This window comes from Giraffa tippelskirchi, chromosome 7 (assembly GCF_054371585.1).
Source record: "Giraffa tippelskirchi isolate mGirTip1 chromosome 7, T2T-mGirTip1v1.2.pri, whole genome shotgun sequence".
Taxonomy (NCBI): domain Eukaryota; kingdom Metazoa; phylum Chordata; class Mammalia; order Artiodactyla; family Giraffidae; genus Giraffa; species Giraffa tippelskirchi.
Genome location: NC_137281.1, coordinates 85549865 through 85572944, shown reverse-complemented (window position 1 = coordinate 85572944; position 23080 = coordinate 85549865). Strand labels below are relative to the sequence as shown.

Here is a 23080-nt window from a genome sequence, read left to right as displayed (position 1 = left end):
ATTTTGCTGTGGTCCATGCCAGGGTTGGAAAAGAATTCCAGACACGAGGCAGAATGAAAGGAGAATAAAGTTTATTAGAGTGGGGGAGGGGAGGGTCGCTGCTGGCACAGTGGGCCAGCTTCTTGATAGTCTGGGAGAGCCGACATTGAGCGTGAGTCCTCGGCCCATTTTTATGGCCCAGGTACAAGGAGTGGGATAGTGTACTGGGTGGGGGAAGAGTAAAGCAAATACCTTCTCCCTATATGGGGTAGGAAGGGAAACAGGTTATACTGCTCAGGAGGGCCTAAAAATTCTTCAGTAGTTGACAGCCTGGGGGAGAGAAGGACGATAAAGGTCTGTTTTTTTTTCTGTTTTTATGGTCTGTTTTTTTCTGCGTTCCAAGATCCCCCTTGTTCACCTTGTTCTTTCGTCTTTGGGACACCAAAGTCCCAAAGTCCCACAAAAGTCTTTGTTTTTATAGTCAGCCTGAGAATTATTTAGAATTTTAAAAATATATCTACATGTTTAGATTTTTCCTCCTCAATTTTTATATATTATGGTCAAAGAACCTATCCTATAAGACTTCTACTTGAAAAAAAAAACTGCAAAATAAAATGTGTTGGAAACCTCTGAGTAAGAAAAAAAACACCGCAAAATGAGTTGGAAAACTTTGAGTAAGAAGCAAAAGAAAATTTTACTTTTTGTAATGTTGACATTTTTGCCAGTTTTTCTAAATGTCCTATGGACAGCTAAAACAACATATGAGATACAAAATTTTTATATATTTGTGTAGGATATAAGATTCTAAATCTATTATATTTAAATTATTAATGAAATCATTCAATATGCTCTTATTCTTATTTTTTCTGCACTTGATAAAATATTCTCAGAGAAATGTTCATATGTCTCAGTATGATTTTAATTTTTTCTTTTCCCTTATATTTCTTCTGATTTTTGCTTTAGGTATATTTGTTTCTTTGTTGTTAGGTGTCTAATGGTTTCTGATGTCTATCTTCTTTGTGAGTTGTACCTTTTATCATTAAAAATATTCATCTTTGTTTCATTCAATTTTGTGTGTGTCTTGAGTTCTTTTCACATGTTAATAAATGCCTTCCTTGCTTCCTTTTTGTCTGCATTCTTCTGGTATATCTCTGACCATTCTTTCAGTGTCATCATCTTGACTTCATCGAAAACATTTCATAACAGCCTGGGTAGCTCAGCTGGTAGAGCATCAGACTTTTAATCTGAGGGTCCAGGGTTCAAGTCCCTGTCCAGGCACCAAAAAATAAATAAACAAAATAAAGTGTCTCTTAACGATAACATTTAGGCTATTTTTTTTGGCTCAATTTGAGAGTCTTTGCCCTTTAATGGGAGGATTTAAGGAATCTGCCTGCAATGCGGGAGATCCTAATTCGGTTTCTGGGTCAGGAAGATCCCCTGGAGAAGGGATAGGCCACCAACTTCTGTATTCTTGGGCTTTCCTAGTGGCTCAGCTGGTAAAGAATCCAGCTGCAGTGTGGGAGACCTGGGTTTGATCCCTGGGTTGGGAAGATTCCCCTGGAGAAGGGAAAGGTTACCCACTCCAGTATTGTGGCCTGGAGAATGCCATTGACTCTATAGTCCATGGGGTTTCAAAGAGTCGGACACTACAGAGCCACTTTCACTTTAACCTATTTACATAGGTTTAGATAGTTTGGGCTTATTTCTATCCTTTTATTCTTTGTATTTTTGGTTAATTATATATGCATGTTACTTCTTCCTATCTCCTTATTTTTTCCAGAATGATCCAGCTTCTTTTTCTATAATGAGGTAGAAGTCATGCATCTTGCTAGAGCTAAAAGGCATCAACAGTAGCAATGAAAAGGTAAATACTAATGTTGGAAGACAGTAATGAAGTAGGCATTTGCACACATTATTGGTGGAAATGTACATTCTTATCCTACACTTCTCAGTGTTTATACTGAGGGGGTGGGGGAAGCAACCCTCATTACATGGCTTAAACCAGGGCTAGCTCAGCCTCATGCAAGCTACCAAATTGATGGATCAAATTTCCAAATGAAAAGCAAGGTATTGATGGTGAGAAAGGATGAAAACACACTAGCTCGGCAACCAGTACCCTCTAAAAATTGTAGAGGGTACAATGTACAATGTACAAGTGTCATTGTAGCACTGTCTGTAACCGAGAAAACTTGAAAGCAACCTAGGTGTGCATCATAGGTAACTGGTTAAATTATGAAACATGCACACTATTCTTCCAGGGAGATCAGAAGAATCTTGATTTGGGACTTCCCTGGTGATCTGGTGATTAGGACTGGGTGCTCTTACTGCCCCGGGCCCCAGGTTCCATCCCTCATGAGGGAACTAAGATCCTGCAAGCTGCACAGCAAGACAAGAAAAGAAAGAAAGAAAAATGAAAAAAAAAAATCTTGATTTGCACAGAGCTTTAGAAAACAGTGGGATCTCCAGAGGCATAGAGGGGAGAATAAGAGAATTCTCGAGCTGGAAAGTCATGGAAAATTTTGGGTGTTGTGCAATAAATGTCAAGTCACAGGGGAATTAGAGATTATAAGGAAGTTCAAGTAACTTGACAAGCAAAGAGAAAACTGACCAGAGGAGTCGATACTCAGAGAACAGAAGTCCTAAGAGAGAGGGAGATGAGAAAGAAGTCAGGCCCTTGATTTCTGCTCTTTCTGAAGTCTGGTTTTTCCTCTTGTCTGGGTTGTTATATATACCACTTCAGTAGACCTCCTTTCCCCTTAAATAACATGAGTCCCTATATTCCTTGCAAGCAAAAGGCATGTCATGGAGATAAAATCAACATATTTTGACTGTGAGGGCTTATGACACATTTGTATTTTAAAGTTAGGAGGTAAGCTTCCCTGGTGGGATCAGTGGTAAACAGAACCCACCAGCCAATGCATGAGATGCGGGTTTGATCCTTGATCTGTGGATTCCACATGCCGCACAGAAGCTAAACCCGTGCACCACAACTACTGAACTTGTGCTCTAGAACCTACTTGGCACAGCTACTGAAGTCCATGCCCCAGAGCCCGTGCTCTGCAAAAAGAAAAGCCACTGCAATGAGCAGCCCAGCACCACCAAACAGAGAGCAGCCCCTGCTCTCTGCAACTAGAGAAAAGCCCCTGCAGCAATAAAGACCCAGCACAGCCAAAAATAAATAAATAAAATTTTAAAGCAACTAAAAATAAATGTTCAGGTAAGCCCTTACCCTCATCTACATCTCTGATCTCAGTCTACTCTACTAACCGCTATATCCCCTGTTCCTTTTATCCCTCACACACTTCTCTTACCAGAGTCTTCTTTTCCCCTATTTTTTAGTCTTCCTTCCATTTTCCCATTTTCTCTTGACTATTTTTATGATCTCAACTATTATCTTTGAGCAGATGATGCCCAGAGCTCTCTTTGGAGCCCCCAGCCTGTATTTCCTTGGCCCCCGTAGTCATTTTAACTCTGCGGTCCTTCAGTCTCCCCCAGTGCAGCATGTCTCAGAGTTCATCATCTTTTTCCCAAAACTGGCGCTTCATTTTGTGTTCAGTCAGTGGCCCCATCATTCCCTTCGGAAACGAGACTGGTGCACCTTTTTCTCTCCTCTTTCACTTGTCCCCATCCCCGCTTCCCCCAGTTAGCTGCTGAGTTTGGTCACTTTGGATTTGAAACATCACTGCATCTGACCCATATCCCTCTTCCCCACTGTCACTCCTTCTGCTCAGATCTGTTGAAAGTTCCCTCAGGGCTTTAGTTTCCCCAAAAACTAAAGAGAAATTCCCATGTAAATATCCAGGCAGTTAAAACAAAATTTTGTGTGTAGGCTAGGACTGGAGAGAGATAGGACAAGGCCAGTTATTGCAAGAAATGTATGTCTAGAGTTAGGAAAAGTTGTTAGCAATTAGTTGGGGGTGGGATTTCCTGGTGGTCCTATGCTTAAGACTCTGTGCTCCAATGCAAGGGGCCTGGGTTCAATCCCTGGTGGGGGAACTAGATTCTACATGTCACAACTAAAGATCCTGCATGCTGCAATGAAGATTGAAGATCCTGCATGCCACAACCAAGATGTGGCACAGCCAAATAAATATTTTTTTAAATAAATATTTAAAAAAAGAAAAATGTTAAACAAAAAGAATTAGGGGGTAAGCCTGAAAAGGGGTTGCTTCCCAGGTGACTCAGTGGTAAAGAATTCGCCTGCCAATGCAGGAGACTTGGATTTGGTCCCTGGGTCAGGAAGATCCCCTGGAGGAGGAAATGGCAACCCACTCCAGTATTCTTGCCTGGAAAATCCCATGGACAGAGGAGCCTGGCGGGCTACAGTCCATGGGGTCGCAAAGAGTTGGACACAACTTAGTGACTAAACAACAACAAGCCTGAAAAAATAACTGGAACAGTTATATGACTAAGTAAGAGAGTAGAGGGGATAAGGCTCAAAAAGAAGACAAACTGGACACAGAATATTTTTAGTAACCTCAAGGAACGCTGTAATGTTTAGTAGTGGAGAACTGCATAGCATACTTTAATTCTGGACATAGCACTGGAGAAGCTGAAGGTAACAGGGTATATTAGAGGTAGTGATGCTTCAGTATGAACTGGAATGGGTGTAAAGAGAGTCAGAGCATAGCCAATTTTGGCCATCTCCACTTCTGTAAATGTTGACAAACTAAACAAAACTTAAGTCTCATTGGTCTGTCTAGCCAACATGGGAAAAGAAAAATGAAGTCATCCTTCCCAGCTGAATCTGGGTCTGCATTTTCTGAGCCCCACAGCACGTGACAATGGTCAGTTGTTTAGAGAGCTCTGAGTCAACAACCCCAGACCTAATCTACCTACACACGACTTTCCCCATTCAACTCCTCCTACATATGTTAACAAACTGACCTGAGCAAATTTCAACTCTGGTCTCATCACTCTTCAGCTAAGACATTTCACTAGCTTCCTACAGACTTAAGAATAAAATCTCAATACAATCTTTAGCCTAGCTTTCAAGTAAGTATGATAGATGTAAAAGCAATAGATTTTGGCATAGAAGACTTGGGTTCAAATACTGGTTCTGACAACTATCTATGGGACCTTGGTCAAGTTATTTTAATTTTCAGAGCCTGTTTCCTCACCTGTAAAATGTGGATGATAATTTCACACAGCTGGTGTGAGAGATAAATAAGGTACCATTTATCTAGTACACAGAACCTTGATCAAGAATTTCCTCCTTTCCTTACTTTATCACTCAGCTTCAACCTACTTTTTCTAAAATAATTTTTGTCAGTATTTCTCTTTATGCGCTATTGTACTGTGTGCTGTGCTAAGTCGCGTCAGTCGTGTCTGACTCTTTGCAACCCTTTGGACTGTAGCCCATAGGTTCCTCTGTTCATGGGATTCTGCAGGCAAGAATACTGGAGCGGGTAGCCATTTCCTTCTCCAGGGGATCTTCCCAACCCAGGGATCAAACCTGCGTCTCTTAGGTCTCCTGCACTGGCAGGCAGATTCTTTACTATTTTGCTAAACTCTCCCAGAGTCTTACTGTCCCGCCTAGGTATCCTCTCTGGATGTCCCTCCCGTTCTACCTGCCACTCACAAAGAATCAGCAGGTAGGGCAGGCTGGGGATCTCTTGGGTCTTTGAAGTTGAGTTCCCAGGAGATGTGCCCAGGGCTAGGAATACAGCAGTAAATACAGAACTTGTCCTTAAGGAACTTTCACACTAGTGGAGAAGTCAGACAAATGGACAGGCAATTATGATACTGAGATAAGTGCTCTGATGGAGAAAAATTTAGAGGGCTATGGAATCTTACTCAAGTTTGAGAAAACAGAGATTGACAGGGTGGTAAAGTGTAAGTTTAGACCTTCAAGTAGGTGGTGGGAGTGGGAGGTGGGAAAGGCATTGAGGGAGAAGGGAATATGGTAGAAGTGAGATCATTACGGCACATTTCTCCTTAGCTACCCCTATAAACCCTATGCTCAATATGCCATCTTCTTCCACACCTCTGTGCTTTGCCCATGCTCCTTCTCTGCCAATTCATGTTTTGGAAGCCAGCTCAAATCATTTCCTCTTGGAAAGACTTCCTCAGGCAAAATTAGTCATTCCCACCTCTCTTCTTCTACACTAATGACTCCACTTTATGAGCCAAAAATCTGGATACATTGTCTGACAGTGAATTCTTTTTCTGATAGATAACCAAATTTTATTAGATGCTATAGATATTGTGGCTCAGCTGGTAAAGAATCAGCCTGCAATGCAGGCGACCTTGGTTCAATCCCTGGGTTGGGAGGATCCCTTGGAGAAGGGAACAGCTACCCACTCCAGTATTCTGGTCTAGAGAATTCCATGGATTGTATAGACCATGGAGTGGAAAAGAGTCTGACACGACTGAGCGACTTTCATTTTCATAGATATGGAAGTTAAATCATATTTTATTTAAGTTGTCTTTAATAAAAAGAAAAATAGAGAAAACAATCAGATATGTAATACATATTTTCTGTGTCATTGTTTTTGTTATTCATATAAGGGATAGTTAGGGAGTTTGGGATGGACATGTACACACTGTCCAAGTTGATGGCAATGTAGTATACATACAAAACTGAACAGTTTATAATGTTAAATAACCATTAATTTTAATTTTTGCTACTATTACTGCTAGGCTCTGAACATTTAATTGGACTCTGATGATTTTTTTTTTAATTTTAATGATTGTCTATTACTTTTCTGATTGTCTGATATACTGGTCAGAGGGGATAATTGGAATATGTTTGTAATATTCTCTCAATAATAATCTCGAAGTATTTTCATTAGTAATTTTTATAGTCTCCTTATTTGGGTCCAGCTTCTTCATTTTGTGGCTCTTTTATGTAAATTACTTATCTCTCCTGATATAGGTTGAGTATTACAGAAAGGGGAGTTATGGCACTTGCCAAGTCCTGAAGCCCCACTTTTACCTTTTGCTCTCACCTTTAACTTGCTTTGAACTCTCTCCAAATTATTGATCCTGAAAAAAAAATTACTGATCCTGTGGGACAGCTACCTGATTATGAACTTGGTTCTTCTGACAATGGTTCTCAGATCTCCTCCCTAAGTAATTGGGTAATGTCTCTCCTAACTGGTGGCGTACTCAGGCATTTGTGAGGAAGAAAATTTAGGTTTAAGCAATATAGAAATTAGTGTAAATATGCAATATTAGGATCTGAAACTGAGAGATCTAATTTCTACTTCCTTTGCTACAAGCTCTGTTTTATTAAATAGCATAACTGACCTTCTAAGAGGAATTTCTTGATGAATCCTGGAAAGTTAAAAAAAGTGAGAGACAATATTTCTTTATTTCCCAACATAAGATGTGTAGGCTGCTGCTGCTTAGTCGCTTCAGTCGTGTCCGACTCTGTGCGACCCTATGGACTGTAGCCCTCCAGGCTCCTCTGTCCATGGGACTCTCCAGGCAAGAGTACTGGAGTGGGTTGCCATGCCCTCCTCCAGGAGATCTATCCAACTCAGGGATAGAACCCGGGTTTCCTGCATTGCAGGCAGATTTTTTACCACTGAGCTACCAGGGAAGCCCATGAGCCATGTATGCTATGCTAAGTCGCTTCAGTCGTGTCCCCATAGACGGCAGCTCACCAGGCTCTGCCGTCCCTAGGATTCTCCAGGCAAGAATACTGGAGTGGGTTGCCATTTCTTTCTCCAGTGCATGAAAGGGAAAAGTGAAAGTGAAGTCGCTCAGTCGTGTCCGACTCTTAGCGACCCCATGGACTGTAGCCTACCAGGCTCCTCCGTCCATGGGATTTTCCAGGCAAGAGTACTGGAGTGGGGTGCCATTGCCTTCTCCGGAGCCATGTATATGTAACTGCTAAATACCTGGAGAAGGGAAGGGCTACCCATTCCAGTATTCTGGCTTGGAGAATTCCATGGACTGTATAGTCCATGGGGTTGTGAAGAGTCGGACACGACAGAGCAACTTTCATTTTCACACGTACCTAAAGCCTAGATATAAGTGATCATGATTTTTAAGAGACTTTTATTTTTAAAAGTTAATTTTCCTGATCTTACCACTTTTTCTAATTCAAAAATGCAATTTTATGATTAAAAAATTATCTACTAGCCAAATAATGCCTCACGACAGCACTATTTTTATCTCCTTTTGCAGTAAGGGATTCAACTGTGCTCTGATAATACAGTGGTGAACAAAGAAGACAGGGTCCTTGACTCAATAAATATCTGTGTTCTCACTGATCAGCCTTCAAGCCCCTTAACCTCTCTGCTTCCAGATACCCACTATTTCCTGGATCTATAGCTCTCTTCCTTTCCCACTGCAGGAATTAAAGCTCCCATTATCTTCCAACGCCAAATCAAAAAAAAAATAAAAAAGCCTCCCTCACTGGTTTCTTATCCATCCAACCATCAACATGAGATTTCTAAAATGCAAATCTTCAGGCTGATTTTCAATTTCCTACTGTACTAAGTCCTGATTCTCGGACTTTCTATGTAAACCCCTGCAGAATTTCTCTCTGGGTATAAGAGCTGTCTTATCTCTGAGTGTTCTCCAGTTTGCAATCAAAGTACAAGCAATGTCTTATCGCTTGCAGTAAGTACAGGACCTACCCTGTTTGTGCCATTTTTGTCTGTGAGGAGGGGATTTGGGGGCAGTTACTGGGAGATTATTAACCACTAAAGAAGAACCCACTCCAGAGTCAGGAAACACGCTGCCTCAAGCTTGCTCTGAAAGTACACATCTTTTCCCCAGTCATAAGTAGTTCCCATTTTTGTAATCTTGTGATGCACTCTAGCTGAGCCATTCTGACTACCTAATTCCATCCAACCCCTTTCTGCCCCACAGCATTTCACATCACAAGGGCCTGTGGTTTTAAGTCTCCATTTTTTTGCTTCTGAAGTTCCCTGGGCCTGGGACGTCCTTTACCTCCCAGGAGGCCTGGCGACCTTTTAGTCCGCGTTCACGGCTCGAGAGACTTTCCTTTCTAGCTCGCCCACTCGGCCTCCCCAAGTGCGGCTTCTATCCTCTGGTGCGCTTATAGTTCTGTGATCGCAGGCCTGGCAACGGTGGAGGTGAATTAGCTACTGCTCCACCAGTCCTGGGAACGGCCTGAATTTGAACCATCGCCGATGCCCTGCACCATCCACCGCAGGCCGCGGGAGCTTCGGGTTCACTCCGGGACTGGAGGGACTGGGAATCAGTACTCCGGAGTCACCGGTGAAGCGCTGTCGCGGGTCACGTGACCCGCCGATTGTCACGCGGGTGCCGCCCACCTGACCAGGCTGTCACGTGACCCGGCCGGGTGGGCGAGGGGAAGTAGACTGGCGGGCCATGGCAGGCTCCACGCTCAGGTTTTCGCTGCTGCTGGCGGCAGCGTTCGCTGGGCGGGCGACGGCCGTGTGGCCATGGCCCCAGTACATTCAGACCTCTGAGCTGCGGTACACCATCTTCCCGCACAGCTTCCAATTCCAGTACCATCTAAGTTCGGCCGCGCAGGTGGGCTGCTCCGTCCTCGACGAGGCCTTCCAACGCTACCGTGACCTGCTCTTCGGTTCCGTGGCTTTACATTTTCCCCACCCCATAGGTGAGTCGGACCTGCCCAGTCTCGTTCCCCGGCTCCGAAAGGCCCTGCCTTGGGACAACTCCCCCAAACCTCCTGAAACGCCCTTCCGCTGCCTTTTGCCCAACCCCCTAGTCTGTCCCAATCCTCTAGCCTCCACTTCCACTTGCCCTTTTTCTCCAGCTGTCCTCTCAGCCTCCCCAGGGGTTGGTCCCCCCCTCCATTCACTTCTTCACTAAATTGACTGGCCAGAACTTTTCTGTAATCCTGCCCTCGTGCTATATATTTCACTAATAATGTCTGCTATAGGACTACAGTTCAATCAGAATAGGGAATTCCTAAAAACACTGTGCCAGTAGACGTCTAAGGTGATCCCTCTGAGCGTGTTCCAGTGTCTGGGTCCTAGTGAGGTTGTGATCAGGGCTGGGGAGAGGAGACCAGAGCTAACACCCACCACTGGTAAGACTAAGACATGAGAGATATACTGACCTGTGCAAAATTACATAAAACTATCTGACCCCTATTAGGGAAATGTTTGAACTGTGAGAGGAAAATCACTGATCACTTCCATAAGGAAACGAGTTTTAAGCAGCCACTTAAAGTGAGGTGGTGGATGTAATTGGCCAGGACAGAAAGGAGGGTATTCCAGGAAGGAAGGAAGGTTTGAGCAGAGGAACAGAGGCTTACAGTTAAAATCACAGTGCTGGGCTGGTGTGTGTAATGAGAATGGGGGGCTGGGGACCAGTGAGGTTGAGGAGGGTGTGGAGATGAAATGAAGAGTCAGGAGTGCTTTGGATATGGGCTTCATCTGAAATAGCAGGGGCTGGCAATTTTTCTTTAAGGCGATTACTGAAAATTGTGCTGGGAGATAATGAAAACTGTTTTGGATGAACATTACCAAAGAGAGACAAGAAACTTCCTTTTCTGATGTTCTTCCTGTGGAGTCTTCCCTTTGGAGCACAGTTTCCTGGAGAGGCTTTCAAATGACTTGAGCCATAAGCCATAATCCTATTTCTGCCAAAACAAGGAAGAATCAATTGCCCAATGGGATTGAAGAAAACAACATATGCACGTTGTTGTTGAGTCTCTTAAGTCGTGTCCAACTCTTTTGCAACCCCAAGGACTGTGTAGCCTGCCAGGCTTCTCTGTCCATGGGATTTCCCAGGCAGGAATACTAGAATGGGTTGCCTATTCCCTTCTCCAGGGGATCTTCCCCACTCAAGGATCAAAACCGCATCTCCTGCTTGGCAGGTGGATTCTTTATCACTGAGCCACCTGGGAAGCCCCATATGCAAGTTAAAACTTAGCTAAAGCTTCCAGTGTCCTTGTAGGCTAGCTCCTCCACCAGAGATCAGACTCATGCACGTCCTTGTAGGCTAGCTCCTCCACCAGAGGTCAGACTCATGCACCATGCATTGAGAGTGCAGAGTCTTAACCACTGGACTGCAAGTGAAGTCCCCAGTGCTTTCTTAATGCAGCACAACTTCTGGTTTTGATCAGCTCCTCGAATTCAGTGAAGTTCATACTTCCAGGTTTTCTAAACAACAAGTCTGGTGTTGAGTTTCAACTCTATTCTGAACTTGCCTCCAAGGCTTAGCTGTAGTCCATTAATTGCTAAATGGTTTGTGGAAGTATTTAGTACTTGTAATTGACAGGTGTTTCTGCCAACTGGAGGGTATGTGTTACATGTTGTTAAACTTGTTAAACAGGATTATTTTAGGCTCTAGATACTTGAATGAACCTAGTTCTCTGTTTTGATCATTAAGCCACATCCTGTTTGTAAATCAAAGACCTGATTATTTGGGATAGCATCCAACTAATGTTGCTCCAAATACTTTTTGGGGTGCTTGATGGAATTGATAAAGTCCAGGTAAAATGACTAAATCTGATTATGTCATTTGACTGCATTCTTCTTTGCTCTTCTTGAAACTAGTTGGTTGAAGCCATAGTCCTTAAGGATTATTATAAAGTTCTCATCCTGTTCTGATGTTTACATGTACATCCCTGTGAGTTAGTTAGGATGCCATTGTCCCCGAACAGAATAATCCCCCACCCCTTCCCCAGACCTTTTAATCTAGAATGGAAGGAAGATTATTGTATGAGTATCTGGATCCTTCTACAGCCATTATCAATATTTGATTAGCTCATCCTCAGATGTTAAGTGACCAGGTTAATAAGTGGCATAATTCATGATAATCTGAATCTCCTAAAATTCCTCCTTTGGCCATTCGTTCTATAATTATGCCCTGAATGTAGACATTTAATTATTTGTTGAATATATTAAAATTAACTTTAAAGGGCTACTTTGTATAAAAGTTTGTAAAAAGGTTTCATGATTTTTGTTTATGTCCTGTTGTTCAGTCGCTCAATCATGTCCAACTCTTTGCAACCCCATGGACTTTAGCATGCCAGGCTTCCCTGTCCTTCACCATCTCCTGGAGCTTCCTCAAACTTATGTCCATTGAGTTGGTGATGCCATCCAACCATCTTGCCCTCTGTTGCCCCCTACTCCTCCTGCCTTCAATCTTTCCCAGCATCAGGGTCTTTTCTTATGAGCTGGCTATCCGCATCAGGTGGCCAAAGTATTGGAGCTTTAGCTTCAGCATCAGTCCTTCCAATGAATATTCAGGATTGATTTCATTTAGAATTGACTGGTTTGATCTTGCAGTCCAAGGGACTGTTCTTTATGTCTAAGATCATCAAAAAGATGATTTGCAGGTTTCATTTAGAATTGATTGTCTTTCAAGTTTCAAATTTGGAATATTAGCATGTGATTTCATGAAAAGGAGGATCACAGTATGCTGTGGTCCTAACTCAAGCTGCTCTTAACTCATCACAGAATTGGAGATGCATTGAAACTGCATCTAGAGAACATAGGAGGGAAGCCGGTAAGGGGCAGCTGGGCTAGGGAGGAAGAGTAACACTGATTGGTTCTCTCTGCTCTAGTGGCTGTGTACACTTTAACCTTCCCTGTGACAAGGACAAGGCATAGCCTTGGGGTGCTTGATGCAGTTGATAAAGTCCAGTTCAGTTCAGTTGCTCAGTCATGTCTGACTCTTTGAGACCCCATGGACTGCAGCATGCCAGGCTTCCCTGTCCATCATCAACTCCTGGAGCTTGCTCAAACTCACGTCCATCGAGTCGGTGATGCCATCCAACCATCTCATCCTCTGTTGTGCCCTTCTTCTCCTGCCTTCAATCTTTGTCAGAATCAGGGTCTTTTCCAATGAGTCAGTTCTTCACATCAGGTAGCCAAAGTATTGGAGTTTCAGCTTCAGCATCAGTCCTTCCAATGAAGATTCAGGACTGATTTCCTTTAGGATGGACTGGTTGGATCTCCTTGCAGTCCAAGGGACTCTCAAGAGTCTTCTTCAACACCGCAGTTCAAAAGCATCAATTCTTCAGTGCTCAGCTTCCTTTATAGGCCAACTCTCACATCTGTATATGACTACCAGAAAAACCATAGCTTTGACAACTTTGTTGGCAAACTAATGTCTCTGGTTTTCAATATGCTGTCTAGGTTGGTCATAGCTTTGCTTCCAAGGAGGAAGTGTCTTTTAATTTCATTGCTGCAGTCACCATCTGCAGTGATTTTGGAGCCCAAAGAATAAAGTCTCTCATTGTTTCCATTGTTTCCCCATCTATTTGCCATGAAGTGATGGGACCGGATGCCATGATCTTAGTTTTCTGAATGTTGAGTTTTAAGCCAACTTTTTCACTCTCCTCTTTCACATTCATCAAGAGGCTCTTTATTCCTTCTTCACTTTCTGCCATAAGGGTGGTGTCATATGTGTATCTGAGGTTATTGATATTTCTCCCAGCAGTCTTGATTCCAGCTTGTGCTTCATCCAGCCTGGCATTTTGCATGATGTACTCTGCATATAAGTTAAAAAGTCCAGGTAAAGTGGCTAAATCTGATTATGCAGAAGACTTGACTGCACTTATATATATTGTCTTAAAAGCAAAGAGGAAGAAAACAGTGCAGCAAGAGAGTTCTGTAGTAGAATTCTTTTTCTTGTGAAGGGGTATGTGGAGGATGGAGGGCTATATAAGGAAGCGAAATACAGTGATTTGAGAAGAATAAGTATCAGGAGAATCATTTTTGGCAAAGGGCAAAATAATTGTGTTCCATTTTGAATCCCTGGGCCTAGGCTAGTTTGGCCTCTACCAGCCCCTCTTCTTGCAGCTGAACCCGAGAAGCTCAGCTTGGTCTAGGTGTGTGTGGGTAGTCTGGGCCTGGTTTATGAAAAATTCCAGTCTTATTTCCTTGAGCCATCTCTGCTTCCCCTTTCCCCTGCTTGAAGACTGATTACAGTAGTGGACTCAGGGTCTGAAACATGATCTATTCAGGAGTCAGCCACAGAATGTTTATTGATTACTTCTTTAACTATATTCCTTTGGCAAATCGCCTAATTTGCAAGTAGTTACTACTGCTTTTTATTTTCTAATGTGTCTACATTCCAAGCATTTCTGAGGATACAGGGAGATAATGATGAGTGTATTTACAAACTTTGAACAGTAGAAGGAAGAACTGGGTGTTTTTTTTTTTTGGCTGTGCTGGGTCTTCGTTGCTGTGCAGGCTTTTTCTCTAGTTGCCATGAACGGGGACTGCTCTTCATTGCAGTGTGCGGGCTTCTCTTGTTTCAGAGCCTGGGCTCTAGACCCTTGGGCTTCAGTAGTTGCATTTCTCCAGCCCTAGAGCACAGGCTCAGTAGTTGTGGCACTTGGGCTTAGTTGCTTCTCAGCATGTGGGATCTTCCCAGACCGGGAATATAACCTGTGTCTCTTACTGTGCAGTGCTTAGTCACTCAGTGTGTCCGACTCTTTGCGACCCCATGGACTATAGCCCGCCAGGCTCCTGTGTCCATGGGGATTCTCCAGGCAAGAATACTGGAGTGGGTTGCCATGCCCTCCTGCAGGGGATCTTCCCAACCTAGAGATTGAACCCAGGTCACCTGCACTGCAGGTGGATTATTTACCATTTAGCATTTAGACACCAGGGAAGCCTAAGAACTTGGTGATTTTTAAAATGAAACAAAATATAAAACATCTAAACCCTCGAGCTGCCTTTCCTCCCATCCCCTTCCACTCCACTTTCTCACCTCCACACAGAAGAGTGAAGCACGGCACTGGAGATTTTTTGCCAGTTGATTCCTTCTTTTTTGATTTGTTTTTAACAGCAGGTGGGGTCTTTTTTTTTTTTTTTTTTCCTTAGAGCTGCTCAGTTTTGCTAGGGCATGTTGTGGATTTCTTAGCCCATTGAAGGCATAAACCTCAATCCTTTTCCTAATGATTTGTCAACTGAAATTAAAATGTATAGCATGAGATCTGTGAGTCCAGTTTTATTTGGGGCCTCAGGACTATAACCCAGGAGACAGCCTCTCTCACAGCTCTGAAGAACTGCTCCAAAGAGGTAGTGGGGGAGGTCACCAAGCACATAGGTGATTGTGGAGAAAGGGGTCCATGTGGTCAAGCACACATCTCGGTAGAAGGCTGTTCTTGGTCACAGGGAACACATATCTGGTGCTCTTCTATGTATGGAAAGATACAAGAAATTGGATTAATACAATTTTCTCCTGAAAATATCTTAACTGTCTGAAGGCTTCTTCTGCCAGTTTTCCCAGAGCACAGAGTGCCTCGTTCCTGATCTTTGCCCTAAACTCCTGTCAAGGTGTGTTGAATGTCTGTGACTGCAGTGGCTGCTCACCCGGTCCTTGTAGAGCTCAATGCCGAGTGACATTCCTTTGGTGACAGTTATACAAAAAGAAAAGAGTTTTGCTTCCCAACTAATATTTCTTTTAGAAATGAAAGAGGTTATTCCTCTTATGTTTCTGTGTTTTCCTAAATTTCTTCTGCTGGCCCTAGAAATAAGCGACAAGATCAGAGTCGATGTGCATCATCCAGAGGTTTAACCAACTGGATGACAAGCTTTCTCTCACCTTTGTGGGGCCACTGACCAGAAGGGCAGCTGAAGAGAGGAAGTTGGGTCTGGAGAGGTGAGACATATATATGTGAAGCATTTTCTGTGGTCTCCCTCAAGGCTCATGGGTTTGTAGTCTGTTGTAATAGAAAAATGGGTTTGCTTTTCTTCTCTATTCATGGCTGTAGTGAATAAGACCTATTACTGGGTCAGGAACTTCTCTCTTTTATTTCCTGCATCTGTTTTAAGCTACCGTTATTGCCACTGTTTATTGTATCTCTAGCTAGCAGTGGGGTGCTACCATTGTGTCCACATCTTGAGGTTGGCTGCGGCTTGAGACTGGTGTGAAACTCTCTTCTCTGGCGGTGTGTGCTCAGATGCGGGAAGTTTGAGTGCTTGGCCACTTGACTGTCAGTCAGTAAGCTTCCTTTCTTTGATAAAGCTTTGGGATGGGAGCAAGGGAGATGGCTTGCCAGGTACACTGTCCTGGATGAAAAGTTTAACTACAGTCCTATTCAGTCTTGTCCTGGAAATAACTGGGATCCCACATTTGTGGCTTTGGTCTTTTGACTAGGGCCACAGTCCTAGTTTGAGGCCGATTCAGAGTTCCAAGCCCATGTCCCTTTTATATTGGGTGGGCCAAAAAATTTGTTCAGGATTTTTTAAAATGTTACAGAAAATGAACTTTTTGGCCAACCCAATATGGTGGTGTGTCAGCCTGTTTGCCACACAGGGTGGCATCACACAGTAGTGGAGCCCTTAGGCTTCTGTAAGAAGCTCATGGAAGGCCCTCGGGAAGCTGCGTCTGTGGTGTGGTTTTCCGACAAGGCACCGTGCCCCTAAGCTCTTCCAGCCAACTTGCAAAAGTGACTTTAGGAAAAGACAAATAGAAAACGGAAGGAAACTAGCATTTATTGCGTATCTGGCACTTGCTGTATGTTATACCCTCTGATCTTCGTAACAGCTCTGTGAGGTTGGTGTTATACTTATCTTTCAGAACTGAGACTCAAAGAGGTTAAGGACCATGTCCACAGTCACACAGCTAGCAGTGGCAGAGTGCAAATTCCAGTCAGGTCTGTTTGTCTACCAAGACTTTGCTTTTTACGCTGTGCAGTGTAGGGACAGTCTACTCATAAATACCTTTATCAAGCATTATACCAGTTAGGGATTTGGGAAACTCACTGTCCTTTTGTAGGATTAAACTCTGATAACACTTCAGTGTTAATTACTTCAGATAGTAACTTCTAACATCTAATTGCTTTAATCGTTAGCACTCAAGTTGTGAATATTTTGATCCCTGGCCCATTGTTTGCAGATTCCAGTAGTATTTCTAGTTGGCTTCCCCTCTTTCATTCATCCTTAATACAAGCAGTATTTATTAAGCAACTATAATTTGTCAATAGCACCGGTCCAGAGAATATTAATGAGCTGCATATGTCCTTAAAGAATTTACAGTCTCATACTACAAAGCTACAGTAATCAAAACAGTATGGTACTGGCACAAAAACAAACATATAGATCAGTGGAACAGGATAGACAGCCCAGAAATAAACTGGTACACTTATGGTCAATTAATCTGTGACAAAGGAGGTAAGAATATACAATGGAGAAAAGACAATCTTTTCAACAAGTGGTGCTGGGAAAACTGGACAGCTCCCTGTAAAAGAATGAAGTTAGAATATTCTCTAACGCCATATACAAAATAAACTCAAAATGAATTAAAGACCTAAATAAGACCAGATACTACTGAATGGGAGGAAATATTTGCAAATAATATGACTGAGAAGGGATTAATATCCAATATATATAAACAGTTCATACAACTTAACGTCAAAAAAATACCCAATTAAAATGTGGTTGAAAGAAATTAATAGCCATTTTTTCCAAAGCAGAAATGCAGATAGCCAACAGGAATGTGAAAAGATGTTCAGTGTTGCTAATTATCAGGGAAATGCAAATCAAAACCATAATGAGGTATTACCTCATACCTGTCAGGATAGCCATTATCAAAAAGAACACAAATCAAAACCATAATGAGGTACTACCTCACACCTGTCAGGATGGCCATCATCAAAAAGAACACAAATAACATCGGTGAGGATGTAGAGAAAAAGGAACCCTCCTACACTGTTGGTAGGAATGTAAATTGGTGTAGCCACTGTGGAAAACAGAGTGGAGGTTTCTCAAAAAACTAAAAATAGAATTACCATATGACCCAGCTGTTCCACCTCTGGCTAAACATATGAAAAAAACAAACACATTAATTAGAAAAGATATTAATACATGCACCCCAGTGTTCACAGCATCATTATTTGCAATTGCTGAGATATGAAAGCACCCTGTGTCCATCAACAGATGAATGGCTAAAGAAGATGTTGTATGTGTGTACACACACACACACACATACACACAATGGAATACTATTCAGCCATAAAAAAGTCATACAAAAATTTTGTGGTTTGCGGCAAAATAGATGGGGAGGGCATAATGCTCAAACAGAGAAAGACAGGTAACTCTATGATATCACTTACATGCGGAACCTAAAAAATACAACGAACTAGTGAATACAACAAAAAAGAAACAGACTCACAGAATATAGAGAACAAACTAGTGGTTACCAGTTGGGGGGAGGAGGGGCAATATAGGGGTGGGGGAGTGGGTGGTACAAACTGTTGGGTGTAAGATAGGCTCAAAGGTGTAAGTACAATGTAGGGAACGTAGCCAGTATTTTGTAATAATCTTAAATGGAAAGTAACCTTTAAAAGTTGTATAAAATTTTTAAATGAATTTTTTAGAATACTTAAGAATTTACAGTCTCGAAGTGGACAGACATACAGTAAAGTGTGATTTTTGCTAATAACTGAAGTACAGGTGCTTTGGGAACACCTGATATATGTATGTGTGTGTGTGTGTGTGTGTGTGCGTGCGTGTGCGTGCATATGCATAGGGGGTACATTTTGAGAAGACTTCCAATAAGAGCTAATAAGATCTGAAAGGAGCTGATGGAGGTGGAGTTAGTAATCTACACAGAAAGAAATACATGTAGGAAAGGCCTTTAGGAAAGAAGCTTTCATGACATATTTAAGAAACTCAAGTTCAGTAAAGTCACTATGAAGCACACAGCTACAGGGTGAATCAGCAAGTTCTGAAGCTAAAGAGGTGGTAGATGCAAGGTCATGAAATGACCTGGTGAGCCCTGATAAAGAACATGAACTTTATCCTAAGGTCAAGGAAGGCCAATAAAGGCCATTAAACAGGATAAGTGATGTAACTAAACTCTGACTGCATTGGGGATTGGTGGGGAATGGGACTAGAGGCAGGAAACCCACTTAAAAGGCTCTTACAGTGGTCTAGATAAGAGATGAAAGTGGCTTAAGTGGGTTGACAGCTGTACAGACAGAGAAAACTAGAAAGATTGAAGAAAAATTTAGGAAGTAGATGTCCTTTGACAATTAAATGGATAAAGAAGATGTAGTACATTTACACAATGGAATATTACTCAGCCATAAAAAGGAATGAAATAGTACCATTTGCTGCAACATGGATGGACCCAGAGATTGTCATACTAAGTGAAGTAAATCAGACAGAAAAGACAAATATCATATGATATCACTTATATGTGAAAGTCTAAAAAAGTGATACAAATGAACTTACTTACAAAACAGCAACAGACTCACAAACTTAGGGTTACCAAAGGGAAAGGTGGAGGAGAGGGATAAATTAGGAGGTTGGAATTAACATATACATACTACTATATAAAATAGATTAACAACAAGGAATTACTGTTTAGTACAGGGAACGCAATACTCTGTAATGAACTTTACGGGAAAAGAATCTGAAAAAGAATAAATACATGTATATGGATAATCAAATCACTTTACTATACACCTGAAACTAATGCAACATTGTCAATCAACTATACTCCAACATAAAATTAAAAATTTTTTCAAAAGAAAAAAATTTTAGGAAGTGGAATGCTTGAAAAGTAGGGGTTTTGATGGAGAAGTGGGTGCTGGGGATGACACCAGACTTGCAATTTAGTAATTTAAATTTATTCAGCTGCCATTCACAAAGATAGGGGAAATAGTAGGAGAGCAAGGGAAGGAGTGAAAAGAGAGAGAGATTGATTAAGAGGTTGGAGGCAAACGGGAATGATTAAAAGTGAGTTTGATTTTGGACCTGTTGAGTGTGAGGTGCCAATTAGCTAGCAGACAGTTAGCTGAATGGTGCTAAAGCTTGAGAGAATGAGTTGGAACATTTCTGAGTCCTAAAGGTGACCATGAGAGGTGTTGAGGAGGAAAAGGCGGATGTCATTGGATAACTGCTAAGCCAGAATGTGGGTTAGTTCTTCCTCTTGAATCACCTAGTCACCTAGGATTATGACTAGCTTTCAGACAGAGAGGAAGACTGGAGACTGGAATCCAAAGTCTTAGGTAAATAAAGTGACCAGGAAGTTGCAGAGTGTTGTGACAAGGAGAGGTTCAAGATTTTATAGCTGAATGTCATGATTTTCAGAGGAGAGGTGGTGGTTGTTTTTTCACTTGATGGAAGAGGGTAGATGGCTTGGAAGCAGCCCCCATATGTCTATCCTAGGATGTGAGAAGGAGCTGCCTCTCAGAGCAAGTTGTAGGGAAAGGCAGTGTTCAGTTATGGGGGAAGTAGAAAAGGCTGCAGATGTTGGTAGTTGAATAACCATGGAATAAGTTTCCAGAGGGTTGGCAGGTGTGGATGATGTGTAGTACAGGTGACTTGGTGGAGGAGAGGAAATAGCCCTTACAGGAATGGGAGTGTGGGCCCAAAAAGAACAGAGGTGTTTATGTATTGGGCAGAGTGACAGAAGAGGATAGCAGTACAACCCGGTAGATTTCCATGACTATAAGATTGCCAGGGAAGTAAGTTCCAGAGATAAGCAAAAGTTCACGTGTGTGTGTGTGTGTGTGTATGAGAAATTAATATATGATAAAGGAAACATTTCCAATCAAAAGTGAAAAGATGTGTTAGTCAATAAATATGTTAGGATGACTGGTTGATGGTTATTCATTGGAAAATTTTTTAATCTTTACCTCATGCCAAGCACAAAAGTAAATTCCAGGTGTGCTAAAGATCTAAAGATATGCCATCAAACTATTAGAAGGACTCAAAGGAACAATTCATTTAGTCCCAGGGTAGAAGAGGCCTTTCTAAGCAAGTCGATAAAGGAAACCATAAAGGAAAAGACTAACAGATTTGACTACATACAAATTAAAGCAAAAGAACCCATATGATGGAAAATAAAGGACAAAATGAGGCAAATATTTGTAACCTTAAAAGACAAGGTTAAAATCTAGGAGCTCTGCAAATCAATAAAAGAAAATTAACTTTTAAAAAATGCAAAGACAAATGAACTTATCTACAGAATAGAAACAGACTCACAGACAGAGAGAACAGACTTGTTGTTGCCAAGGGAGAGCAGGGAGGGAGAGGGATGGACTGGGAGTTTGGGGTTGGTGGATGCAAACTGTTACATATAGAATGGATAAACAACAGGGTTTTACTGTACAGCTCAAGGAACTATATCCAATCTCTTGGGATAAACCATAATGGAAAAGAACATTTTTAAAAGAATTATATGTGTGTGTGTGTGTGTGTGTGTGTATAACTGAGTCTCTTTGATGTACAGTAGAAAGCACAATGCAACTGTACTTCAATAAAAAAGTTTTTTGTGGGGAAAAAAGTACAAAGAATATGACCAGTAAATACAAAGCAGTGCTGAAATTCAATGACTATTACAGAAATACAAATTAAAACAATGCTGTATCTCTTTTTATCAATCAGATTGGCATAGATGGAAAGGAATTGAGATGGTCTAGTTTTGGAAGGACGGAAAGATGGGCCCATGTATATTGGTTCAGATAAACTAGTACAGTAATTTGGAAGAGTAATTGGCAGCGTGAAAACTAAAAACTTGGACTTTCCTAATGGTTAAGAATCTGTCTACCAATGCAGGGGACACAAGTTCGATTCCTGGTCTGGGAAGATCCCACATGCTGCGGGGATCACATGCTCAGGTGCTGCAACCCTTGAAGCCTGTGCAGTCTAGAGCCCATGCTCTGCAACAAAAGAAACCCCTGCAACGAGAAGCCCACACACCACAACTAGAGAGTAGCCTCCACTTTGCCGCAATTAGAGAAAGCCTGTGTGCAGTAGCAAAGACGCAGCGCAGCCAAAAATAAATAAATAATAAAAGGAAAAAAAAACTTTCATATTTTTGGCCTAGCATTTCTACCTCTAGGAATTTTCCTACCAAAATCTCTTACAACTGCTTTAAAAAATAATATAGATATGAATATTTACTAGAGGCTTGTTTATAATATTGAAAACCTAGAAGTAGTCCCAAATGTCCACAAAGAGGAAAGAAGTTAGTAATTTCAGGTTTTTAAAATTAAAGTATGTTTGGGAGTTCCCTGGTGGCCTAATGGTTAGGATTCTGATTTCACTGACATGGTCCCAGGTTGGGGAACTGAGATCCTGTAAGCTGTATGGCGTGGCCAAATGAAAAAAAAAATTAAAGTATATCTCCAAAATGGAATTGCATTCAACACTTACAAACAATGATGTAGGTTTATTTATACTGACATTAAAAGATCTGCAAATCATTTTGGTAAGTGGAAAAAAGTTACAAACTAATATGTATTGGGCTCTCATTTTTGTTTTTAAAATAAATCCATATAGTTAAAAAAAACTGGGAAGTATGCAAAATGATAACTAAAGTTATCTCTTAGGATCTTGAATTATAGGGAGATGTTCTTGCAGTGGATGAGGGGAGTGAACAAGTCCAGGTTAAGTTTGAAAAGTAAAGGAAAAAAGAAAACTTCTAACTACAACTTTTACAAAAGAAGACAGAAGGGAAAACATTCAGGATTCACCTATGGGCTAGACGGATTGTACTTCAGAGTAGGTATTAGTAGTCTATGGAGGGAAAAGAACTGTAGAACTCATGGGAGGAGGCACCATGGTCCAGACAGAATTCAGCAGCACTCAGGAGGGGCTGCAGGCCCGGGCAGGTAGATTCTCAATTCCCACTTTACCAGGAGAAGTTTGACAGGACGGCCTTGCCTCTTCTCCTGGATGCATCACTGCTCTTGTGTATCAGCAGCTGCCCAGGCTTAGAATACCTTTTCCCTCTTGGTAGCTGGCAAACTCCAACTCAAGGTTCAGAGTCCTGCTCAGAGGTTCCCCTTCCAAGGTTAAGCCTTCCTCTCTGCCTCTGCAAGGAGGCAGCTATAATATCTACTGTAGCCTTAATCACACTGTTTTGAAACTGTTGTTTATATTTGTCTCTCCCACTAGACTGTGAGCTCCTCAAGGGCAGGGACCAGGGCTTGTTTTTCCTTTTAACCATCCCAGTACCTAGCACAGGTCCTGATGCACAGTAAGTGCTCCGTATATTCTTGCTGGAATGAGTGAGAAATGAATGATTCCAAGGGCTTTCATTAGGTCAAGTGTGGGGAGAGGAAGCCTGGATGCCATGCATATAAAGGTGGGAGGGAGAGGGAGAACCAGCGCCAGCCCCATCAAGGAGAGTGCAGGACTGCTGGGCAGGGTAGACCTGAATGAGTGGGATGTGCCAGAAACTGGGTTGACTTCCCAAGATTTCACTC

The 23080-nt window shown here is 42.0% G+C and overlaps 1 protein-coding gene, 1 long non-coding RNA gene and 1 other non-coding gene across 8 annotated transcripts in view; 2 read left to right on the top strand and 1 right to left on the bottom strand.

Moving 5' to 3' along the window:
• Positions 1-880: 880 nt before the first annotated feature.
• On the bottom strand, positions 881-8981 carry LOC145512514 (uncharacterized). The gene is made up of 2 exons (XR_014058576.1): positions 8887-8981; positions 881-1246 (listed from the first exon to the last, which is right to left on the bottom strand). It is a non-coding gene; the product is annotated as an uncharacterized LOC145512514 (long non-coding RNA).
• Positions 1185-1257, top strand: TRNAK-UUU (transfer RNA lysine (anticodon UUU)). Its single transcript has one exon. It is a non-coding gene; the product is annotated as a tRNA-Lys (tRNA).
• A 279-nt stretch (positions 8982-9260) lies between the features above and the next one.
• Positions 9261-23080, top strand: part of HEXA (hexosaminidase subunit alpha) — a 31345-nt gene continuing 17525 nt past the window's right edge. For all 6 annotated transcript variants that reach the window (XM_081506320.1, XM_081506323.1, XM_081506322.1 and 3 more), the window contains exon 1: positions 9261-9544. In XM_081506320.1, coding sequence (XP_081362446.1) covers positions 9292-9544 — 253 coding nt within the window. In that variant the 5' untranslated portion in view covers positions 9261-9291. The remainder of the gene's footprint in view (positions 9545-23080) is intronic.